Source organism: Cnephaeus nilssonii (genome assembly GCF_951640355.1).
Source record: "Cnephaeus nilssonii genome assembly, chromosome: 3".
Classification (NCBI taxonomy): domain Eukaryota; kingdom Metazoa; phylum Chordata; class Mammalia; order Chiroptera; family Vespertilionidae; genus Cnephaeus; species Cnephaeus nilssonii.
Genome location: NC_137074.1, coordinates 29,397,727 through 29,423,628, shown reverse-complemented (window position 1 = coordinate 29,423,628; position 25,902 = coordinate 29,397,727). Strand labels below are relative to the sequence as shown.

Below are 25,902 nucleotides of genomic sequence, written 5' to 3'. Positions count from 1 at the left end.
GAAACTTGGCTTCTTCTGCACTGTTTTTTTCTTTGTTTTTAAGCCCTCGGCTACTATGAAAAGGAAAGAGGAAAACAAAAGGAGTAAGAGAGAAAAATCGGTCAACAAACATTGGTTTAGGTCTACATTGTTAATTTACATGTAGTAAGTCTTTGAATTCTTACAGTGACAATAGAAGGGATGAGCAGAAAAATCCACCTGAAAAAGAAAGCTAAGGACGTTTACATGACTTGCACAGGATCTAGATTACAGCAAGTCATCAATTCAACATCTGCAAACCATGCTATGATCTGTCACTATCCCACACAGTAGAATATGATACCACATAGTGCACAGATATGCTAAGTAATTCATTAGCATCAAACAGAGCAATTGGCCTGGAGGAACAAATTTTAAAACAAACATACCCCAAACCACAGCTGGAAGATTTGGAAGGAGTCATGAACCCTCCCCTCCATATATAACCCATTCATCTGTCATCTGAAAATAACCTTCCCTGACAATTGGATAGAGTGTCATAATAACAAATGAAATATTCAATATGAAATCTCTTCAAAAGAAATGGAGTCCTGAAAGGTGCTATTAAAATTAATGTCATAATTTTTAAATTGTTTCATTCTAATAACATGGAAAATCCCCAACACTTCAAAGCAGATATCTTCATCATAGACCAATAAACGGATTAGACTAGAAGATCTACTCAATGGGAAAACTAACTCTCCAGATCTCTTTAGAATGCTCTTTTTTAAAATTTCCCTTGCAGCATTTGAACAGCTGGGACTTTTAAAAATATGGATGATGAATGATTTGTCACATCCATTTATTGCAGTTTATAGGGATTTAAAAAAAAGTTCTCACTTCCCATTTTTGTTAAAGAATCAGTGAACATTTTCCCCCCCCAATTTGGAATATTTTGTTTTCATCTTTGTAAAGAATTTTTAAGAAATGCAGAGAGAAATGCAAAAAAATATATAATCTTCTGCTTTCAGGGACAGACTCCTATACAGGAAGGACCATGTGAAAACTTAAAAGATCCTCAAAATTTTCTAAAGTCAAAGAAGGGGGCATCTTATCTTCATCTTATCAGCAAGTTCATTTTAAATATCTCTATATTAGTTTTATATTAGACATGCTATATTCTGATGTATTTGAGATAGATTTTTAGTTTTATTTCTCATGCTGCCATGCTAGAAATGAAGGGTTTGGAAGATACATATTTTCCAACAAAACTTACAATATAAAGAAAAATGTTTATTTCATTTTATTCACGCAATAACACTTATTGATCCTAGTTTTATAGAGTTGCAGATCAATGTCAAGTTGCAGGTCAATATAACTGAGTAATTTAATATCAGGTTTTTTTATTTGTTCATTTATGAACTAGGTGCCTCCAGTTTTGAGAAACATGAGTAGGACCTTGACAATGAGCACTGAGTCTAGTCAAAGAAATGGAACAGGAGAATAGGTGTCTCTAATCAGAGAGAGAGAGAGAGAGAGAGAGAGAGAGAGAGAGAGAGAGAGAGAGACTTTAAATTCACTGAAATAAAAATAGTTGTGGTTAGACTGGGCCATCAAAAAGGCTTCATACAATAAGTGGAAATGGAGAAAAATGGTGGTTTAGCAAAAGGCACAAAAATGGAAAGTGCAAAGCAATAATTAGGGAGTAGTTTAGTTTGTTGGAAATGATAAGCTGGGCAAAGGGTTGTGATTAGGATCAAAGGCAAAAAAATGAGAAGGGCCTGATTTTAGAGGGTCACTAGTGAGTAGATCAGAAACATATGCTTTATGTATCAGGAAATGGGTCACTCATATTAAAGTGGGTTTTTTGTTTTTTTTTTTTTGTAGCAGAAGAGACACATGAGCAGAGAGATGCTTAAGGAAGGTCCTCAAGACCCTAGCTAGTAATCTTGGTTAAGCCACTTCATATGTTATGACTCAAGATCATATCAATCTCCTAATAGAAACAATATTTGTGCTTTTTCTTCCTGTATGCTGGGGATTCAAATGAAAAATCTGCTCATATCATCTTCTAAGCTAATCACAAAGGCTAAGAAAACCTTTCTCTTAAAAATGTTCTAAGGTAAATTTAAAAAGAGAAAGAGGAAACAAAGATAGTTAATATATTTTGTTTTTATTACTTGGTCGTTTTAGTACCTGCAAGTACACCTCCATTTAAAATATAAAGAATACATTTATTAGAGGTATCATTTTTGGTCTTTTGTATTTTTTATGAGAGACATATAAAATACTCGAAAGTGCCATTGCCTCTACTAACATATTTTGAAAGGAAAGAAGGAAAGAAAAAAACACACAAAAGGAAAGAAGCATCAGCATCAGTCAAGCAATCCCATTAATTGCACTTTTTTTTTTTTTTGGTCGTTATTGGGGATAGCTTGCCTGGGCCTAATGACTTATTTAAATGGAGGGATTTTTAATAAGCCTAGAATGTTAGGGTCCTTCATTAACTTTTATGCTCCATGGATAAATAAGAAACAGTACATGAAGTTTTCCAGGGAACACAAAATCTCCCCTTTTAATCACATGTTCACTTTAAAACCTCAGTGCTTCACAGGCATTCTCTATGCACAACAAATAAATTGGTTTCTCGCCCATATCAATGGCTTCCCTGGTTAAAACATTTTAGGGAGAACACACGTATAGGAGAACTCACCACCAGTGGTCTAGCAACAGTAAAGGAGAAGAGAGCACCCTCTTACCAATCCTCCGGGTATCACTCACTTTCATTACAAAGAATGCCACCCCAGCCAGCTGGGCAGGAGCACCCACTCTTTCCCTCCTGGCACCGGCCTCCATTCATGCAGTCCTCACAGCTCAAACTGCAATCATGTCCAAAGGTGTGATCTAAACAGACTGGAATATGATACATTCTCAGTTAGTTCAAACTGTCTCCATCACTGAAAATGGATATGAAATACTTAATTTCACACACACACACACACACACACACACACACACACACACACACACACACATTAATCCTCCGATCCTTGAAGATATTTCTTAAAGTCCCAGAAAAAGACAATGGCAAAAAATATCTTTTAAAGTAGATATTATTTTATATTTTCCAATGATACTATTGAAATATGGTCCCAAAAGAATATTTAAGGAAGTTTAAAAAGTATGAAGAGAAAGTATCATTGATTCCCAAACACCAAAATAATCAATATTCCTGCCATTTGGTGCTTTTCCTCTTCTTGGACTTTAGATAAACTGAATTGTAAAGTGTGTGGTCTTGGTGTCACTCTTCTTTCATTCAATGTAATGTTTGTGAGACTCACCCATACTGCACTTACACTAGTGTGTGTTTTTTTTTAAGTCTGTATCGTATTTTAGTGTATAAGTGTACCATGAAGTGTTTTTCCATTTTCTTTTTGAGGGAAATGACCTTAATATAAATAAGGATGGAGAGATTTGATTTCCGTTGTTTTAAGGATTGTTTCATTTCAAGTTTTCCCCCTGATTCTAGTGGGGACTCTCAGGCATCCCAATTGAATGTCTGTTATGTTGAGCAAGCCCTCTCTCCTTTGGCAGATCCTGGGCTGCTGACGCTACCTCCCCATCGCTATGATACTGCTGGTAACTGAGCTCAGCTCCTTGCCCTCTTAGCAGCTGCCTTTTAGATTCCCTGGCTTCTCTGCCCGCACAGCCCACACATTAGCAAATGGCTCAAGGAGAAAAGCAGCAGAGTTAGTCCATTTCCCCTGTCTGGGTCTCTCTCCTCTCCAGATCTTGGCCATTCAAGTTCTGGTTGCCTTAATAGCCCTGAACTCTTTCCATTCAAACTTTCAGTCATTGAAGTATCAGAAGTTTAATGAAGAAACAGTAAAGCATTCCTACTTTTAAGCAGATGCATTTACTAATATTAGTATTGTGATTCACCAAAGCATGAAAATATTTCTGCCATTTTACTGAATGCATCCTGAAGCAACCATCAAGCGCTGTTAAACTACAGCAAATAGAAGGAGAACAAAAAGAGCAGCTCTGTTTGACAAAGAAAAGAAAAGGAAGCAGCAGACTGGCTGCAAACTGTTACTTTTGAAAGAGGAAATGCTCATTTATTTTGATCAGAAGTGATTTGATGCTTGAGTTCTGTTGTGTGGATATATGCATCTAAGAAAAAACTGCTCATGAATTTAAGATACTTTCTTGGTCCACTTGAATATATTAAACAGTTAGTTCTCATTGTTTTAAAAGCTGGGAAGAATCTAGATTTCAAAGCAATTTAAAGTAAGTTTTTAACTATATAAAAGCGACTTCTAATGGAGTTTTAATAGTCAGAACTAAAAGGTCCCAATCCTCCCCATTATGATAATTTAAAGATACTTTTCAGGTCCATTTCACTGTATTGAACTTGAACAGCCCCCAACACCATGTACCCACACCTCTATACATACCTGCATAGCAACCCTATTGTGAAAGGGAAGGAAGATAAAAGATGATGGGTTTGCTAGGAAGCTCAGTGCTTAAGCCCCTATCCCAGTGGTCGGCAAACTCATTAGTCCCACTTTTCTTGCTAACATCCCGTTAAAATGTTAAAATATTTGGTGGCCTTAAGTATGGATAATGAAATTGTTTATAAAATAATTTACGTGAATTCTCTAATAATAAAGAAAAGAGGTGACTGCAATGAGATAAATTCTTTTACTCACCAACTTTGGGCCATAGAGCTAGTTCTCCTCGAATATCTTTTCCCACTTTGTCCTCGTCTTCTTCATCTTGGTAGGTGGGAGGCAGAGAGGGAGCAACATAATGAAGCAGTCTAGGCGGGCTCTTGAACAGAAGGCCTGCGAACCGCACAACTTCTAATTCCTCTTCTCCTTCCTCTAGCTCATCATCATCTAAAGCTAAGACCACACAGGAAGATGGCTGGATTCAACATGCTGGTTAAAAGAAGGAAAAACCGAGCAAGGGTGGATGAGAGAAATGAGAGAGTTTGAACTAGACAGCCAAGGCAGGGGGCCACTGAAAGGGAGAACTCTTTGAGGCCGTTTCAAAAAGTCTCTTGTAAATGAGGGTGAGAAGCAGCTATCACAAAGCTGAAACCGCAGCAGAGAGAACAAAAGGAAAAGATCTCAGCCTGTGAGGAAAGGGGAGGACAGGTTGAGTGAAGGAAGAATACATGGTCTCCATTGTTCCTGAAGAAGAAAATGGGGGTGGAAGTAGTTTAGAAGAGACGCATGAGATTCTTCACAGTGACTTACAGATGCAAGTTTTTCCATCACTTCCAATTCTGTAGCCTTCCTCACAAGTACAGTGGTAGGTTCCCACAGAGTTAATACATACTTGATCACAGACTATGCTGGTATCCAGACACTCGTCCACATCTAGGAACATTTAAACAATGTCTGCTTTTAGGCACTGAGAGATAAAATAGACATGGTGAAGTCATGGGCATATTTGTATTCCTGTTGTCACCTTGATTAATTCATGACAATGTACTGTCCTATAGAAAACTTAGCCTTGGACACTTTCTCAAGTATAGCCTGCCCATTTTTTTTTCTTTCACTCAAGTTTACTGTAGTTCATCTACATAGACAAGGTCTTTCTGAGACCTTGTTCATGAGGTTTTGATGAGGAATTTAAAACAAAATAAATTCAATGGTCTCAGGCTGTACACCATTTTGTATAATTTTCATTCATTATTGAAATATTCAGTATCTGTAATGAAGCATTTCTTCCATGCATAATTCTGTACAAGGTTTATGGAGAATTTTAGAGATGGAAGAACGCTAAGCTTTTATTTCATGTGACTGTCCATATCTGAGCCTAGACTTTGGTCAATGTGTTCACAATAGTAAAAGTTTACTGATGAAGCTGGGTTTCTAAGCTTTGGCTCAGATTATGATACCTTTTCAATTTGGATGCATGTACCCAAGTATGTATATTCACACCATACAATCATCTTTTGGCTGACTTTGCTTAAGAGCAGATGGTCGATGAAATTCAAATTTCTTGGCTCCTGTTAATTGGATTAAATGTGGTAAATGGTAATATATTGTACTGTGTTTAGAATATATAGATATCATATCTGTGTTTTCTTTGCTGTTACCTACATTGCAAGGCTGAGGAGCTTGGCATCTATATGAAAAAAAACACACCTATCATCCTCAACATAATTCAGGAATTTGTTTCTTTAAGCAAAGAAACACTATTTTTTTCTGAGGCATAATATTCTTATATACGTTGACTTATTAAAAAAGATCATCTTATGTTTGCTTTGACTTAAATAAAAATGTGGTTTGAAATAATTGTAATGATCATAAAATGAAAATTTAAAGATTCCATGTTTTAAAAGTAAACTTAAAAAAAGTAAATGGTAGCAATGGCTCAAATGAGCTATTCTAAATGTAATGGTGTAAAAAAGTGAATTAACTCTACTCACTAAATTCATACTCTCCTGTGAAAACAAATACATAATCTAGAAATTATCTGAAAGGTAAGTGAACCAATTTTAACAAGGAACTTAGAAAATTATAAAATTGCATCTTAAAACTTGCATTAGTTAAATTAACATCATATATAAAAGATTCTGATACAGATTTGGACCATGGCAATGAATTGGCAATCCTCGTTACTATTCTCTAATTAAAATGATTTTCAGCCACCAACTTTCTAATTCCAGGCAAGATTGTCATGAGTGACTCGTATGGCAGTGTGCTATGATCTGCCAGAACCTTTCACTTGCCAATATAGATTAAGTTAGGTAAAGGAATTATGGGCCAATAAGTTATAATAATAATAGCTGCCTTTAGATGAGTGACTTCTCTTTCTCAATCACTGTATTAGGCACTTCACATTTATTACTTCCTTTAATGTACAAACGAATCCTATTATTGTCTTCACTTTACTGGTGAGGATCTGTAGCTCAGAGCACTTCATTGCCCAAGCTCATAGGATAGTAAATGGTAGAAACAGGTAGACATCCAAGTCTCTTCAGGAAAGGCCTTCCTTTCCCACCCTAACCCCCTTCCTCACATGTTCCTCCTTCACTGATTGCCTCATCGCACCAGTGATTTCATATTAGATCTCAGGAACTTACCATCACACCCACAACCATCAGAACTGATCTGAAAGCCTTCCTTACAGCTGCATTCATAGCCTCCCAAATAGTTGATGCAGAGCTGGGCACAGCAGGCTTCTCCATTCTCACATTCATCAAGGTCTGAAGGGGAATAGGACATTTCTGTTGTTTCAGAGACAGGAATTTCACTGGCCTATAGAATTAAATTAAAGCCTCACTTATAAATTAAGATTGTTTTACTACTCACTTTCTATTTCTCAGGCTACATTGTACAGACATCAAAGCAGCTATAACACAAAAAGAATGAGGCTCACATTCGCATTTACGTTTCTTGCATGTTTTTCCTATGCCTGTCATTTATTTTTAAAAGTATGTAAATAATCTCCAAATGCATTTATAAGCACAGGAAAAGAGATTTCTGCTATTTTTCCACTTTAAACAGCAATTTGACTAAATAAACAGAGAACTTGAAGAAGAACAACAACAACATCAAAACAGCTTGAGAGGAAGAGTCAAGAATTCCACTTAGTGAACATTTGAGCAAAGAGGAGGCAGTCTTACACTTGTTCTAGACCTTCAGATGACAGAACTTTGCAAGCAAATGGAATTCACAAAACTGGGAAGAGAAGTGGCAGCTGCAATTTGGAGAGAGGGCAGACAATCTTTTTAAATATTGTGTTTTGAATTGTAGAATATTTCAGAGGATTTGCTTGAACTTTGCGATGATGCTTTGGCTAGGATGAGTGGGGTCAGGGTTTTTCATTTTACTGTTGGTGACATTACCCTGGCATGTCCTATCAGATAAACAGCTTTCTAAGTGATGCTCTTTAAGTGTCCTTCAGCATTGTTATCCCAGAATTCTACAATCCTGAATATTTCGTCCACATACATAACTGCTCTGAGGAAAAGAAAAACGCACCAGAATTAAGTCAAATTGAAACCATTTAGCCAAAGAATAATCAATTTGGCTTGAGTTTTGAGGTGATCATTCCTAACATACTTGTCCAAGGAGTAGCAACAGACTCTTCACCCACTGTTTCCCTTAGGATAGACGCCTGGGAATTGGGTGGTCTGGGCTTTTGGCTATAGGCTCTTGGTTCAATTCAACCTTGTGTTTGTTGAGCTGGTATGTTGGGTGGCCTGTCAGTGCTGAGTTTACAAAGTCCCATTGCTCCCTAACTACATGAGCAGCCACAGATATAAAAGGTCAATATCTCAATTAACCTTGGAAAGGGTACCAGTGTAAGGAAATGTAGACAAGAGGAAAGGGAGGAAAGAAAATGCAGTCAATTATCTAAGGTGAGGGATCACCATAAAACTTCTAAAGGAAGGTCATTTGGACACAAAACATTCTTTCTCCTGCAAAATGTCAGAAGCAGTGCTAGTCACAAAATTCTAGGTGATATTTTTTCCTCTCTTTTATTAAACCATCCTTTGTCCTTTGGATTAAATAGCATGAATATAGAGGGCAAAATTGCTTTTAATAATTCAGTTTTATTTAACTTAAAACATTATCCTTAATGGTTTTTTTAAAAAATATATTTTGCCGAAACCGGTTTGGCTCAGTGGATAGAGCGTCGGCCTGCGGACTGAAGGGTCCCAGGTTCGATTCCGGTCAAGGGCATGTACCTTGGTTGCGGGCACATCCCCAGTGGGGGGTGTGCAGGAGGCAGCTGATCGATGTTTCTCTCTCATCGATGTTTCTAACTCTCTATCTCTCTCCCTTCCTCTCTGTAAAAAAAATCAATAAAATATATTAAAAAAATAAAAATATATATATTTTAAAGTCTTCTCAAATACTAACAGAGCCTCCAAACACATATTTCTCAGGATTCCTTGTTCTCAGGTACTAGGAGCACAAATGTATCACAATTGGAAAGTGAGCTCCACAGTCTATCATTTTATGTTCCATTTAGATACTTCTTCCATCATCATTCCTCTGGGGTGATTTCTAGCTTGTCTCATGTAAACCATCCTAGTCTGAAACTCACCTGAAACCCCGCCCTTCTTACAACACAAGCCTTTCTTAAAATGCTGTGTTCCTTCAACACTTAATCACCTGTTTCCTAAATTCCTTGACTTATTTTCAGATCGTATTTGGTAAGATCTTTGCTTGCTAAATTTTTTCATTTTATTTTCCTCCTCTCTGATAATCATGTTTTTCTTACATTGGTCAGTATTGCCAATTGCAGAGAAATTCACCTATTCATAAAAATTTAGCTCTCATCAAAAATAGAGCTTCAATTGAAGCCAGGCAAAACAATTAAAAATTTCAGTTTTGACTTCAGAAAAGAGTGAAAATTAAACCTTGGAAAAAATGATCTTTTGTATGTGACCCCCATACATAGCTGTTGAACAAACTCAAAAGGTTAGAAAAAAAATTTGTTTCTAATATCTAATGATGGTTAAACGTAGAGAGCTTACTGCTGATCAGACACTTGGATTTTCTATTGCTGTCTTTCAAATTGTGTTAACGCATCTCTAGGTTTTAGCCCTAAAACATTTTTGGAGTTGGGGAAGACAGGGTGACAATTTGCAGACTGGACAACTTATTTTCCCATTTATTTGTACATTCTCAAATATAAAAAAATGTTGATCCTAAAATAAGCTAAAAAGAAAATTCTTTAATTTCCTCCAGATATGAATATTTTTACAAATCAACCATGGCCTTAATCTGTTCTCAGGTAAATAAGCAAAATTTGTATGTGTACCCTCCAAACAATTCATTGCCTTACTATAGTGAATATTTGGTCTTTAGGAAAGAGTGTTATTTATTGTTGGGAAATGAAATAAACTTAAGCCATAAACAATATAATGTCATGTTGAAATCTCATAAATATGCAATTTTCTATATTTTGACCCTGGCAGATGCTATTTTTTCTAGTTATAAATAAGAATTTTACTGAATTGTACTTTTCAAAGAATAAGGAAAGACATGAAATTGTAAGTCACAAACAAAAGGTTTAGTGAAAAGACAAGTAGAAAGCAAGGAAGGGAAGGAGAAAGAAAAAAAGGAACCCCTTATTTTTTCCAGAGATATAGGTATTAGCAAGGTAGAAAAATATAAGCAAGTTTTTCATTACATAAGAAGAAGAAATGAAAGCAATGGGTTTCATTAAGGTAGCAACTGTAGACTCAAAAAAATGCAGGAGGCAATGTTGGATCAAAATATATAAGTAATGACATTGTTTTGGTTAAATAATTTATGAAACCAGAAAACTTCAAAATCCCTTGAAACTCATACTGTCACATAAGAAAAGAAATCCCAAATACTTACGCCTTTGAAATTCACCTCTTTTATGATACTCCAGTTTGTCTCTAACCATACTGAGTAGCATAAAATGGTCAAATATTTTTTTAGTACTCATAATTTTTAAGAAAGGTAATATAAAGCAACACACACAAAAAAAACAAGCAAATATGATACTTAATTCCAGAATAATGGCAAATTGCTTTAGAGGGGCTTGTAGGTGCTCTCAGACACAGAGCATATAATGATATAATTTGATGCTCACTCTCCCTGTTTTTAGTAGATATTCCCTTTTCTCAGAAGCTCTAGATTCCACATTCATTATGAAGCAAGGTTGAAGTAAAATTTATTTTTCTCATCGTCTCTAATGATATGAGTTCTAATAATATGTTGGAAAAGTTATTTATTAAAAATGCATTTTTAATAAGCTGGGATTTCCAAAGAATTTTAAAGTTTTCTTTTGGAACGCAGGTGCCTGTCATAGCAAAGTTGAACATGCATCCAAGCCATCACCAAGTTGAAAAGGAAATGCAGTCCGGCTGGCGTCACTCAGGGGTTGAGCATCCACCTATGAACCAGGAGGTCACGGTTCAATTCTAATTCCTGATCAGGACACATGTCCAAGTTGTGGTCTCAATCCCCAGTGTGGGACTTGCAGGAGGCAGCCAATCAAAGATCCTCTCTCATGGTTGATGTTTCTATCTCTCTTCTCCCCCTTTCCCTTACTCTCTGAAATCAATAAAAATATATTTACAAAAAAAGAAAAGGAAATACATATGATTGAGCTTCTGCATGGGGTACAAAGAAGTAGGTTACGTGATAGCACAAATTGCATTCAGTGGTTAGATAGGTCTTGGAATATTTTCCTGAAATAAAACTAAGTCCATAATATTTTGTTAAATGTTTTAAAGCTCCTTTCACTTTAAAGTAAATATCCAAAGATAATGATGTCTTCTGCCAAGTAATATTTCTTTCACATTTATCTAGTAGCCAGAGACTGTTTGATTTATTTCTCCATGCAGTTTGAGAGATGTAGCTCAGATTACAGCAATAAGTATTAGAAAGGAAAGGGCTAAATGAATCCAGGACAGGTCTAAAGGAAGATGACATTTACCATACATTACCTATGCATGTTTTCTCATCTGAATCAAGGCGGTGTCCATGGTTACAGGAACAATGGGGCCCACCAAGTGCATGTTCACAGTGATGTGAACAACCACCATTGTTCTTTTCACAGCTATTGACAATTTCCAATTCAATCCCTTTCCAAACAAGCAGAAGAGGGTTATTAGCATAACAGCAGAGAAACCTGAATATATGTCAACAAGAGGAATAGTCTGTTGGGAGGACAACACACTTTATTGGAAATTTATCAATCCTCTACACATATAAAAGTAAAAGTCTGAAGGGGCTATTCAAGATTGCAAATGTCTATACAATATCAAAATACTAATAAACCTATAAGTAACATTAAATTGACAAAGTGGTGTAGAAAGGGAAATAGTCCACCACTGGTTATTAAACACTTATCTTAAATGACATTTTCCTTTGGGGATTCTCAGTATTTCTAGGACATTAAAAAAAAGTGTATTGAATTAATAATCAGAAATCACAGAGGTTGTCTGCCAGCTGACATTTCTTCTGTTCTCAAGCTAATAATATGTTATTATCTGTCCTTTCTAGAGGCTAGGAGTACTTGAAAATACTGTTAAAAATAGCCTTGAAACAGAAGTATGAACACAAAACCAATGAATTAGCTGATCATATTTAAATAATAACATGTTAATGTGCTAATTAGCATTGAGGTATATGAAAGTCACTTATTATACAAACACACTATTACTCTGAAAACCAATTTGCTGATCCCAGTACATGTTAATTTGGGGCATTTTGGGTGACATCAGCTTCACCATATGGATGCCAATTGTACTGAGAACACAGGCATTATAATCAATCATTTTCTAAGTGAGGAAATTTAAAAATGCTTTGAATCACGGTTAGAAGTATGGAATTTAGGTACTCTGCTATTTTTATCATTGACCTCTATTGTTCTTCATTTGTGTTGCTTAGACATAAATTCTTATTAATGAGAGTGTCTACATTGATTCATTTCCTTCCATTATTAATACCTTAATCTTTTAAAAGAAGTAAGATGAGAGAGAACGGCAAAGGTACTTGGGAGTGTGGTACTCCTTGAAAGTCTGTATCACTATTGAAACTGCTAGGTATGTGCTATAGTCCCTGTACAGTTACAGTGTAGAAATGATCCTCCCTCATCCCTGGCTTCCAGGCTCTGGGAGGCAGCTGCCTGTGTGTCCCAGAGCGCCTCTCTTCATGCCATCCTTATCTTCTATTACCAAGCTGATAACAGATGTTCAAAAACAGGTTATGAATAATTGAAAAAACAAAAAAGAATTATGATAACCAATTTATTGCTGAAAATAAGAAGCCCTTTGGGTTTAGAAACAGCTATTTTAGGTCTGAGAAAAATTAGAAAGCTAAAGGAAAGACTGAAATAATGAAAGGAACTGATTTTTCATCATACGTTAACATATACTCTTTAGGAAGACATCTTTCAAATGTTGGCTCCTATTCTTGTTATTTTTCTGTGATCAATGCAGCTCTAAGGCTTCTGGTAATAATTTATTTTAAATATAAATAATATTATTATAACACCATTAAAATATAAATATATAGGAGACTAAAACAAGGATATATTCAGATCTATAACTGCCCAGTAGAAGATAAGATTTTGTGTCCTTGATACAGATGATGATGTTTAACCATAGTACTTAAAAAATTTCACTTTAAAATACTTTTTAAAATGACACTTGTAGTTTCTCATAAGTAAAAAATAATTATTATTTACTCTCTCTCTTTATATCTCCTTAAGTGCATTAAATTTAAGTTAAACTACATATCACTTGGAAATTTGGGGGAAGTCTTATTTAACCAATTTCTAATCATAAAACAGTGATAGTTCATGCACAGTGCACCATGGGGATCTGATGCTGTGAGAGCCTCTGAGAAGAGATTATATAAATACAAAATATTGTTTTCCTAAGAAAGTGTTAAAACAATATTTTCCTAAAATATACTTGTTATATAAAGGACACATAATTCATTGTTAAACATTACCATGCTCTCAAAACATTTACTCCACCTACAGATTTTGAAACCACTCAAAATACTAGTTTTTATCAAGAAAGTTCTATATGTCAGTTAGTAAATATTGAGGTTTGGTGAGAGCTGCACAAAGAATTTGGCTAGCCAAATATTCACATAAGAAAAATAAATGTAAAACCACACTTCAACCAAATGTTTTCAACTCTAGGGTAAACTGCTTTTCCAAGTAAATTCTATAAAAAGCCTTTAACTCATAATTTATTAATACTGGCCCCTCTTTCATGATAACTGAGAATGCACCAGTCATATTACAAGAGATTTTATTTCAGACTAGAGGCCCAGTACACGAATTTGTGCACAGGTAGGGCCAGGCCTGTTGGGAGGAAGAGACGGCAGGAGGTTGGCCAGTGGGCCTGCCCCTGATTGGCCTGATCAGTGCTGGGCCAGCTTGGGGGAGGGGCTGTGAGTGATTGGCCGGCGGGACCCACCCCTGATTGGGGTGGGAGGGCTGATTCAGAACAGGACTGGCTGTATGGAGGGGCTGTGGGCTGGACAACCCCACCCCTGATTGGTGTGGGGGGATTGATCAGGGACAGAGCTGGCTGGGGGGAGAGGCTGAAGGCCGATTGAGGTCGTGGGGGATGATTGTGGGTGGGACTGACTGTGGGGAGGGACTGTGGGCAGTGGGCCAGCCGGCCCTGCCCCCAAATGGGGGGGGCAATTGGGGGCCAGCAGCCTGGGGGAGGGGCCATGGGTGGTTGGCTGGGTGGCCCTGCCCCTGATTGGAATGGGGGGCTGATTGGGGGCAGAGCTGGCTGAGGGAGGAGCTGCGGGCAAATCGGGGTGGTGGGGGCCCATCGGGGGTGGGGCCGGCCAGGGGGAGGGGCCTCAGGGAGTTGGCCGGCTGGCCCCACCCCCTGATTGGGCTGGTTCACTGGTGATATGTCTTCTAAAGAACAAACTAAATAAAATGGTAGAGTCGCATCATAGCAACCCGTCGTTCTGGTCATTATGGCATTCAGGTCGCTGGCTATATATATATATATATATATATATATATATATATATATACACATAGATAGATAGATATAGATATAGATATAGATATTTGTAAAAATGTTCCTGGTCACATTAAAAAGCCAAAATATTAATAAGAAGGAAAAACCTATCCACATTTCTCTGGCTCAGGGCATTAAGCGAAAGGCTTACTTCAGAAGAAGTTGTATTCTAATTAGTAGTAAATTCTTCTCTACCATTTTATTTAGTTTGTTCTTTAGAAGACATATCACCATAGCAAAATTGCAATGTCTTTAAGCAGAGTAGAAATATAGCAACAGACCTTAAGGCTTCACTGACGACCCAGGCATCAAAGAAACAGAATTTTATGCAATGGAGGAAAATGAAGAATTTAGTGATTCTAAGTGTGTCTGTTCATGAGAGCTTAGGTAAAAACATGAAATTATTTATTCTACTTATCACTATTTTTACTCTTCTTCATTAATTAAAACTGATAGAGAGATATATGTATAAAAAATATATGATGAAGTTGAAAGGATAGTATATTTGGAGCCTAAAGACCCCAGTTAAAGTCCCGGTTCTCACTAATTTTGTATCATTCGCTTTTTGGCTTCAACATTAAATAAATAGTTCACCAAGATGTGAAGGAATGGGAAGAGCATCTTTGGAACTGAGACTAGAAATCAGCAGTTTGTTTGGGGTCAAGTTTGCAATGCTTATTAGTTAATTAAATATAGATATTGAGTACATAATTTGGTATATTCACATGTAGTTAAAGAAAAAAGTGGAAATATAAATTTAACATTGAGAGAGTAGCCACAGATGGAGAGAAAAACCTGAAAAGTGTGAACACATGGAAGAGAAGAAAGTATTTCAAGAAGAACGGGGATTAGTCAACTGAGTTGAAAGCTGCTGAGAGGTCAGATAGCATAAAAGCAGAGAGGTTAACAGGCAGTCTGGTAACACAGAGGTCATGGTTGACCATATTGAGGTAGAGGTGATAATCTGATTAATCTGAGATGCTGAGACAATATAAGATGAGGAGGAGACATTGACATTTGCTGTGAAGGTGATCACATGAAGGCTCTGGTGGCACGTAGGCTTGTCAGAGTATACTTCCAGGATAGGAGCTATTGGAGCATGTTCACAAGCTGCTAAGAATGATCCACTACACAACTGCATCAGTAAGGATCTTCAGATAATGAGAGGGAATAGAATCCAAAGTACAATGGAGAAGACAGGTCCACTTCCTTCATAGCAAATGGAGTCAAGGCTTCTCCATATAATTCTATGAGCTATTTCAAATCAGTTGCTAGCTTGAATCATGGTTGGTGACCATCTTATTGATAACATCAGAGACAAGGTAAGAATAAAGGCAAAAGAGGGGGTGATATAAAGATTTAGAAGAGAAAAAAAAATTCAACATTGGTTTTGATGGTGAGGAAAGTGGACATGTTCCATAGCATAGTTTTGTCCAGCCATGTTCCTGACTCATTTGAGATTTATGAATTTCAAATAAAGCCAATTAACATGGTTGTGTTTTAAACCTAGCAAAACTCTCCTGCTAAGGTATAGGTGTGAAGTGGAGAAGGAAGGGAAGAAGTCACTGAGAAAAAAGGTAGAGGATGAAGATGAGGAAGAATAAGAAATTGTTGATATATCATGATCACATGAGAGGCAGAGATAAGGAAAGCATACAAAGAAATAAAAAAGCATATTATTCTGTAATTTGAAGAAGAAGAGGGGAAGAAAAGGGTGGATGAGGATGGGAAATATTGAGACAGAAAACATGAAATATGAAGGAATCTGTATCAGATGGTTTTAAAGGTAGTTAAGTAGAAAGTGTGTCCCTCTATAGATTAATCAGCAGACCAGTGGGGAAGACATGAGAGAAGGAAATAGCTGCAAGAGCTATTAAGAGCAGCTAATAATTCAGCTCATTAACATTTTAATATATTTGTAGTAAGGGATACATTACATTATATGATTGAGCCTAGGTGAGAAAGAAGCAAAGGTTAGATGACATGGATTACAGGAGCAGAGGATGAGTCAGTGAAAGAGAATGCAAAAGTGGAAGGAGATGCTTAAAGAGGCATGAGAGAAAGGAATAAAAAATGGGGAATAAGAAAAGGGCCGACAGGCAAGGTACTACAGCATCCCGTGTGTCTGATATTTTGGTACAATCTAGAGCTGCTCCTTGTACTGCTGGTTCCTTCCCTCATACTAGTTCCTTTTCCTTGAGCTTTACATTGGAATTATGAGAGTTCGATAAATACTGCATGGCAGAAGGGATGAAGGAAGGCAGACTCTTCATAGGGAGAGCCATGGGTCTAAGGGAGCTCCATGTCAGAGGACTTGAGACTTAGCCCTTGCTGGTTACACTGGGTGTCACTATGCTGACCATTTTCTTTTCTTTTTTAAAATTTATCTTTATTGTTGAAAGTATTATAGGTCCCCTCTTTTTCCCCCATTGACCCCTTCTAGCCCACACCTGCCCCTGCCTCAGGCCTTCACCACACTATTGACTGTGTCCAAGGGTTATGCATATCCTATAAAATAAAAGGGTAATATGCAAATTGACCCTAATGGCAGGACGACTGGTTGCTATGACATGCACTGACCACCAGGGGCAGACACTCAATGCAGGAGCTGTCCCCTGGTGGTCAGTGCACTCCCACAGGGTGAGCTCTGCTCAGCCACAAGCTGGGCTGATGCCTGCAAGCGCAGTGGCAATGGTGGAAGCCTCTCCTACCTTCTTGGCAGCGCTAAAGATGTCTGACTGCAGCTAAGCCATCAGTTGGATATCCCCCGAGGGCTCTCGGGCTATGAGAGGGATGTCTGACTGCCAGCTTAGGCCCGATCCCCCAGGGAATGGGCCTAAGCCGGCAGGTGGACATCCTCTGAGGGGTCCCGGACTGTGAGAGGGTGCAGGCCTGGTTGAGAGACCACCCCCCCAAGTGCATGAATTTTCATGCACCAGGCCTCTAGTATGTATATAAGTTCATTGATTGGTCACTTCTCACCGACCCCATGCCTTCCCTTTGCCATTCAACAGTCTGTTCCATATTTCTATGTCTCTGGATCTATTTTGTTCATCCGTTTATTTTGTTTTTTTAGATTCCACATATTTTCTATTGACTCTGGGCCTGTTTCTTTAAAATAAATAAAAGGTTTGAACTTCTAAGCTCTCATCCCTACTGCATCCCAGTGGCAAACATTCTCAGGAGCTTTGCATTGGCAAGATATTCAGTGTTGTTCTTTCATTACTCTTGTTTAATACTTGTCAAATGTCACACATTCCCAGGGCTGTGATTGCTGCCACTTACTGTAACACCGTTTTCCATCAGCTCCCAGCTCAGAGCCAGGGTGACAGGCACAAGTGAAAGATCCCACTGAGTTCACACAGCGATGGCCGCAGTGAGCAAGCCCTTCTGCACACTCATTTATGTCTGCAGAGAGAGACACACACAGTGGCTGTCTTTGGAGGTTGAATTCTGATTTATGTGTAAACTATAAAAATGAACTAAAGCATTCCTTCCCCTTCCACCCCCATGTCCAGTGTGGCAGTGAAATATTCCAACGGCTCCATATTTACAAATAAACTAACTGCTAATGACATTAATTCTAGTGTAGGCTTATGCTCTCAAACACTTACTTCTATTACAACCTACTAGTATTTATTAATTGGTAGAAAGAGAAAAGAACACAAGTAAAAAATATAGACATTATCTATCCCCTAATAATATAGGTAGCAGTCATTATAACTTGTCTTTGGAATATATATCATATTCATAACCAAATATGATATTTCCCTCATTTAAGGTAGTCAGCAGGTATGGCCATAGATAAGGCAGGTTTGAGGCCTTCATATTTAGCAATCTACAATATATGTTGTACTTGTGACTGTCCCTAGGCCGTGCTATTTAAACAGTGGTGCCCTCTCTCCTGACACCAAAAGCCAAGTCTATTCAGTGTCACTTCATTTCGTGGTCCAGGTAGTCCTTGTTCCTTCCCTTTAGATGAATAGATCTCACCATCATTTTTCCCCATTAGAAGGTCCTCCTTGTCATCTGTACCAGGGCACTTAAGAGAAATGCCCATTAAAACCCTAAGTAGGCAGTAATTAGGGGGATAGACTTTCTAAGAAGAATGGTTTTAAATAAAAACTTTGAAAGAGATTTTATATATATGTATATACATATAGATATAGGTGCATGTACATATCTATATATGTATATATTTGTCAGTTTCCCATAAATATTTAACAGATCCTATTTTGTACCAGGTGCTGAGCGAAGCAGGTGCTATGTAAACAGAGGACCAAAGTAGAAACATTTTCTGTCAGAAAAGTGTGTTAACACAGTCCACAGAAAATTCTATCTTAGTTTTGGCTTAAAGAAAAAAAAAACACACCTAACACCACTCTTTAATACTTTTTCATTTTCTCAAAGTATTTATCAGTCCCATAAGTCAGGAAACGTTTTGATATTTTTATGATTAATCCAAATATACCATTTCCCATGTCATGAAAATGTTATGATAAAATGAAGGATTCTGCGATTTCTCAGAAGTTATTAAAACAAAACACTGTCCCACAGGAATAACGTCATTTATCAGTTCTGGTCATCAAATAATTTATCACTTCATCTTTGAATTGAAGTATGGCTGTTTTGTTATTTCTAGGAAACAGAAATATGTAACCTTGGATTTATAGTCTTCCTTCCTTCCTTCCTTCCTTCCTTCCTTCCTTCCTTCCTTCCTTCCTTCCTTCCTTCCTTCCTTCCTTCCTTCCTTCCTTTTTTGTTTCAATTATCCCTACCTCTAAGAACACTCTTTTGGACATACTTGGTTTTCAAAGGTTATCCATACCTTCTGTAGCCTAAAATAACATGAAAAACTTCCCGGTGTGGTTATGGAAGGTTTTGAGATATTAATTCTGGAACTCACTTCAGAATGAGAAACAGAAACCAAAACACATTAATTCTAAAGCTACCCCAGACCTTTTCTTTGTAATTAAAAATGTCTCTGAGTTTTTATAGTATCATAAAATACTTTTCAGAATGATCAAATAAGAGTATAAATGTTCCCTTTTAAGCATAAATGAAAACACCTTTCTCCTAGCTGCTCTAACTATTCAAACTGCATTACCACAAAATTTCAAACAATTACATAATTAAGCTATCAGATTCATTTTCCTACCTCTGCAGGCCTTTTTGTCTTCAGACAGCTGGTAGCCTGGGTGACAGGCACACCTGGCCACTCCATTCTCACTCTGACAGATGTGGGCACATCCATTCGCACCTGTGCAGGGGTCCATCTCTAAAAGCAATTAAGCAGTGATAGTTTGCAATTAATTAACTTGAGAAAGTTATATAGAGTGGAAGGGTGGAGAAAGGTAAAGAGGGAACTGGGGCCACTGGGTTTCTCATATAAAGATGGTGAGGACACTTGAAAATTCATTCCCACTTCAGCTGCAACTAATTCATCAAAACGTTTCCCACTGTGTGACCTGAACTCCAAAGTCTGAACAAATCGAAACATGGATCAAGGCCAAAGAAGAAGTAGCTTAATTTCACTCTTTCCAAAAGTATACCTGCTGCCCAAAGTTAAATAGAGTCAGCAGAAATCTTCCATACACCTTTGCTCTTCTCCCTCCTTCTCTCTCCATCTTTTCTACAACTTTGAGCAGCAGAATCATCCTTAAACAAACCTTCTTACTACGTCTAGACCTTCTCTGCCTCACTGTGTGAAACAAAGCCAACTGGAGAGACAGGGGTATGTCTTAGATACAGCTGCCATGGAAATGAATGAAAGAAGTTCAGATCTCTCTGGAATTAGTCAGCTGGCCTCCTTCTCTCCCTCACTTGCTCTTTAGTATTAGTTTTAGTCTCTGAATATCCAAATTAATGTGAGGCCACACATCCTACCAGGAACATCTCCACACAGAGCTTACCTAATTTATGGGTAAAGTGATTCTGGTCTGACTTTGGGAATCCAGCCTTGTCTACATTAAAGGCTGCTAGGGTGGGGCTGCAGAATTTCTACTCCTGCCCTCCCCCATATGTAAAAAATATAATGCACAATACAAAGAGCAAAACAATGTATAAAGCTACGTTATCTCCACATTCTCCCCTTTTAATCCAATCACTACCATAGATAAATGCTTTCATGCATTTCTTGTAAATCCTTCCAGACTCTTAAAATATAAGTAATACAAATATCTATCTATCATCTATCTATCATCTATCTATCTATCTATCTATCTATCTATCTATCTATCTATCTATCATCACCTCAGAAGCAGTAGACATTGTTTTGCTCCTTGCTTTTACTTAGGGAGAGGCTGAGTCAAATATGCAGACCAATTAGGAGGAGTATTTCCATTTATTTTAAGTCTTTAATTAATTTCAACAATGTTTTACAGTTTTCAGTATATAATTTTTGCATTGTTTTGTTAAATTTGTTCTTACTCATTTTATTCTTTTTGATGCTATTATAAATAGAACTGTTTTTTTAATTTTACTTTCAGATTGTTCTTTGCTAGTACATAGAAATCTACTTGATTTTTATATGTTGACCTTATTTCCTGCAACTTTTATTAGTTCTAATATTTTTGTAAGTGGATTCCTTAATATTTTCTACATACAAGATGATTTCATCACCAAATAGAGTTATTTTAACTCCTCCTTTCTAATTGGGGTGATTTTTTTTTTTAATTTTCTTATCCTTTTTGTTCTGGTTAGAACTTCCAGTACAGTGTTAAAAGAAGTGGCGTGAACAGATTTTTGTCTTCCCTGATCTTGGGTAGAAAATTTCCCTAGACTACACTAATAAAAGAATAAGATGCAAATTGACTGTACCTTCGTGACACCCACCAGCCAATCAGGAGTGGGTATACAAATTAACCCAACAAAGATGGCAGGCGCTGAGCTGCCAGAGGTGGGGCGGGATGCTTGCGTCATCGCCATGGTGACGATGAAGGCGTTCCACAACCCCCTGTCCACTCTGGGCCTTTGGGCAGCGTGGGAAGGCGGAAAGGCCGCTCAGGCCAGAGAGAAGGCAGTGCCAGCACCCAGGGGAAGGAAGGCCCGTTCTTGCACGAATCTTCGTGCATCGAGCCTCTAGTTAAATATAATGTTCACTGTGTGTTTTTATAGGTTTCATCTATCAGGTTAAAGAAGTTCTCTTCTATTTCCAGTTCATTGAGTTATCTTTACCACAAAAGGGTATTTGATTTTGTAGTGTGTTTCCCCCGCCCTGCATCTATTGAGATGATAATGTGTGTTTGTCCTTTATTCTATTGATATGGTATATGACATCAATTGATTTTCAGATGTTGAACTGACCTTGTTTTCCTGATATATATCCTATTTGATCATAGTGTATATTCCATTTTATACATTGTTGGATGTGGTTTCCTAGTATTTTGTTGAGGATATTTATATTTACACTAGTGGCCCAGTGCATGAAATTCGTGTACTCGGGGGGGGGGGGTGTTGTCCCTTAGCTCAGCCTGTGCCCTCTCACAGTCTGGGAGCCCTCAGGGGATGTCCAACTGCCACGGAGGCAGGAGAGGCTCCTGCCACTGCCGCTGCGCCTGCCAGCCTTGAGCCTGGCTTCTGGCTGAGCAGCGCTCCCCCTGTGGGAGCACACTGACCACCAGGGGGCAGCTCCTGCATTGAGCATCTGCCCCCTCGTAGTCAGTGTGCATCATAGCAATCGGTTGTTTTGCTGTTCGGTCTATTTGCATATTAGCTTTTTATTATATAGGATTTATATTCATATTCATATTTATATTGGTCTGCAGTGTCCTTTCTTATTAAATCCTTGTCTGGTTTTTTTTTTTGTTTTTTTTTTTTTCTTGTCTGGTTTTTGTATCAAGGTAATAATACTGGCCCTATAGAATGAGTTGGGAAGTGTCCTCTCCTTTTCTACATTTTGAAATAATTTGTGAAGAGCTTACATTAATTCTTCTTTAAATGCCTGGAATAATTCACCATTGAAACAATCTGGGTCTTAGCTTTTCTTAATGGGAAGTTTTAAAAATTACTAACGCTATCTCTCTACTTATTATATGTCTAACCAGATTTTTTATTTTTTAGAAGTCTCTTTCAGTAGTTCTTGTCATTCTAAGAACTTGTTCATTTCATCTAAGTCATCCAATTTGTTGTGATACAGTTTAGTGTTACCTTATTCTCTTTTTTATTTCCTGAGGGTCAGTAGTGATGTTCCCTCTTTCATTCATGTTTTAAATAATTTGAGTCATCTCTCTTGTTTTCCTTTGTTACTCTAGCTAAAGGTTTGTCAGTTTTATTTATCTTTTCAAAGAACCAATTTTGGGTTATATTAATTTTCTCTCTTATTTTTCTATTCTCTATTCCATGAATTTCTATACTAATATTTATATTTGCTTTCCTTTTATTCTTACCTTTCCCTATCTTTTTCTTACTTGTGTTGCTTCTGCCTAGTATCAGCTCTCTATGAAACTCTTAAAGTTAAGTCTACAGATTCAATCTGCCCCCACAATTTGACCCTCTCCTCCATCTTTGCAGGACCTTTTTGGTTTTGTTTGTTTCCTTCATTGCATCTGTATGTTTTGTCACAGGGTGAGAAGAAGATGTTGACTTATACAGCTATATTTATATTAGAAACTTGATATTTTTAATCCATACCCCCTATCACCAGCTCTCAAGACAATGAGTAGGTAATGTCTCCTCTTACCCTTGAAAAATGAGGGATTGATTCTACCAGAAGCAAGATTATAAAGTAATTTTAATTATCTTTGATATGCTTTTCTCATCAACCACTACATCTGGGAACCTTTTCTCTAAACTTACTTTAATTTCCTATTGTCATTAATGCCTAAGGTCTTTAACTATAAGGTGTTGTTATCCTTCCAGAAAAGGGCTAAATATAACTTCTCTATAGCAAATCCCAGTACTGTCAAAAGCAATTTAATGAAGAAAGATAACCTTTTTAACAAATGTATAGGCAACCAAATAAATCTTGACCTAAATTTCAGATCTTACAAAAACTTAACAACAACAAAAATAGATTAAAAACTTAAATGTAAAAAATAACTAAAAAAACTTTAAGAAAAAAATCAGTCTTATTAATACCACTAAAACTGACATCAATCCAGATAAAAATGTATAAATAAACTGGCATATCCATACCATGCAATACTATAAACTACTGCTACAAGCCATAACTTGGATGAATCTCCAGAGAATTATGCTGAGTGAAAAAAGCTAATCCATAATAGTTACATACTATGTAATTCTATTTATGTAACATTCTTGAAATGACAAATTATAGAAATGGATAACATAGTATTTGTTAGAGGTTAGGGAGGGAATACGCATGAAAGGAAAGTGATAATGGCTGTTAAATGGCAACATGAGGGATCCTGTGGTAATAAAAAAAGGTCTGAAAATCTTGACGGTGTCAATATCAATATCCTGGTTGTGATATTGTATTATAATTTTGCAAGATGTCACCATTGGAAGAAACTGGAAAATGTACATGAGCTCTCTCTATGCTATCTGATAAAAGTGCAGATGAACCTAAAATTATCTCCAAAAAAAAAGCATAATGAAAAAAGCAAAGCAATATGAAAACAAAATACACAGAATTTCAGTGACCAGTGTGGAAAAACATATAATATAACTAGAATCTCATAAGGAGAGAAGAACTAGAAAAAGAAAAAAAAACTTTGAAAGAAAATAACCAATTTTCCAAATTTGAAGAAAATTAAACCCACATACTCTATAAACCCAAGCAGAATAAAAACAGAGAAAACTGAACCATGATACTTCATGAACAAATGGATGAAAACAAGTAATAAAGAGAAAATCTTAATAGAATCCAAAGGACAAAAAAGCTCATTACATAAAGGAGAAGAAAAGATAAAAAATGAATGCTTGTATCTTGTTGAAATTTATTTTACTAGTAAGTTCAATAGTAAACCAATGAAGATTTTAAGTGGATAAATGATAGGGTCAAAAGTAAAAATTCCAGATCTCCTGAATTTTGGTGTAATAATCTCTTTATTGAAGATTATAAAAATATGTGTATTTTATTAAGAAAATGCTTAATTTCAAAACAGTCACCCTGAATGCACGAGGGATAAAATCTTTCACCAACTTTGCAATCTTAAATCCCTCAGTATCTTACATGCTTATACACACTTAAGATGTTTCAAATTAAAAAGAAATTGCTGTTTCTTTTTCACTTCCTATGGGACTTGGAGAACATAAATAACAAGGTAATTTGTATGGATAAACTAACATATTTCACTAAATATGTTAGTTTAACAGCAGTTTAAAATAATATATAGCAATTTATCATGAACAGCTCAAATTCTGGAAATCATTTAAAAAAACAATTATTAGTCACAATTTTGGAAAATATTTGAGCAAAAAATATATTTTATGTATTCTCAATTATGACTTCAAACCTTATTTGGGTTTTTAAAAACTATGAGATAAAAATAAGATTTAACAATTCAAAAGTTGTCTCTAATTATAATATTTATCTCAAATGTATCTTTTCCATATAATTCTACTATTCAGATGATGTATTGCAAGTACAGCTAGAGAGATAGTTTTGAGTTATTTATAAAATTAAACATGTATCTACCTTGCAAACTATATGGGCCAATTTACACTTCTCAATTTTTAAGGAAAGTACACTTTTAGAATTTGTGCAAATGTACACTAAAGCAGCTAAACATTATCCTACCTAATAAAATGGTAATATGAAAATTACCATCACTCCACTATGCCCACGATTGGGCCATTGGGAGGCTGGGGGCGGGACTCGGGGTGGCCGATTGGGCTGGCGGGGAGTGGGCCCAACGGCCGGTGCTGCGGGAGGACCCATGGGGCCGGCGGAAGGCGCCAGTGGCGGAACTTGGGGTGGCTGCTGGCACCAGTTTTCAGCCAGCACCAGTTTTCCTCTGGCCACCCGCCGATCGGAGTGCCTCCCGCCAGCACCATCGGCCACCCAGAGTTCCTCCACCTGCAGCGCTGGAGGAACTCAGGGTGGCCGATCGTGCTGGCAGCCAGAGGAAACAGCGCTGGAGGAACTCGGGGTGGCCGATCGTGCTGGCGGGAGGCACTCCGATCGGCGGGTGGCCAGAGGAAAACTGGTGCTGGTGGAAAACTGGTGCCAGCAGCCAGGTGAAGGAAGGTCTTTTGCACGAAACTTCGTGCAACGGGCTTCTAGTTTTATTATAATCAGTTACACCAATTTCAAACAGCCCAGAATTTTTCCAGGAACCAGAATTCTGGCAGTTAAAGACAGGATTAAGAAGTCATGGGGAGAAATCACTTTCTCAGAAATATATATTGGTAACCTCTATGCACATTCCTATAGGCCCAAGAGCATTTGTTAAAGGCACTTATTAGTTAGAGTCCCTGATTTTATCTCTCTTTAGATTCTAACTTCTTGACTTTCAAACATG

At 37.1% G+C, this 25,902-nt stretch overlaps 1 protein-coding gene across 1 annotated transcript in view; it reads right to left on the bottom strand.

Annotated features, from left to right (window-relative positions):
- LOC307097279 (EGF-like and EMI domain-containing protein 1) overlaps window positions 1-25,902 on the bottom strand; it is a gene marked incomplete at both ends in the record, with an annotated part of 417,408 nt that overhangs the window by 5,959 nt on the left and 385,547 nt on the right. Inside the window, 7 exons of the mRNA XM_079767268.1 lie at window positions 2,740-2,871; window positions 4,671-4,865; window positions 5,223-5,345; window positions 7,061-7,183; window positions 11,417-11,554; window positions 17,762-17,884; window positions 19,635-19,754. Coding sequence (XP_079623394.1) covers window positions 2,740-2,871; window positions 4,671-4,865; window positions 5,223-5,345; window positions 7,061-7,183; window positions 11,417-11,554; window positions 17,762-17,884; window positions 19,635-19,754 — 954 coding nt within the window. The remainder of the gene's footprint in view (window positions 1-2,739; window positions 2,872-4,670; window positions 4,866-5,222; window positions 5,346-7,060; window positions 7,184-11,416; window positions 11,555-17,761; window positions 17,885-19,634; window positions 19,755-25,902) is intronic.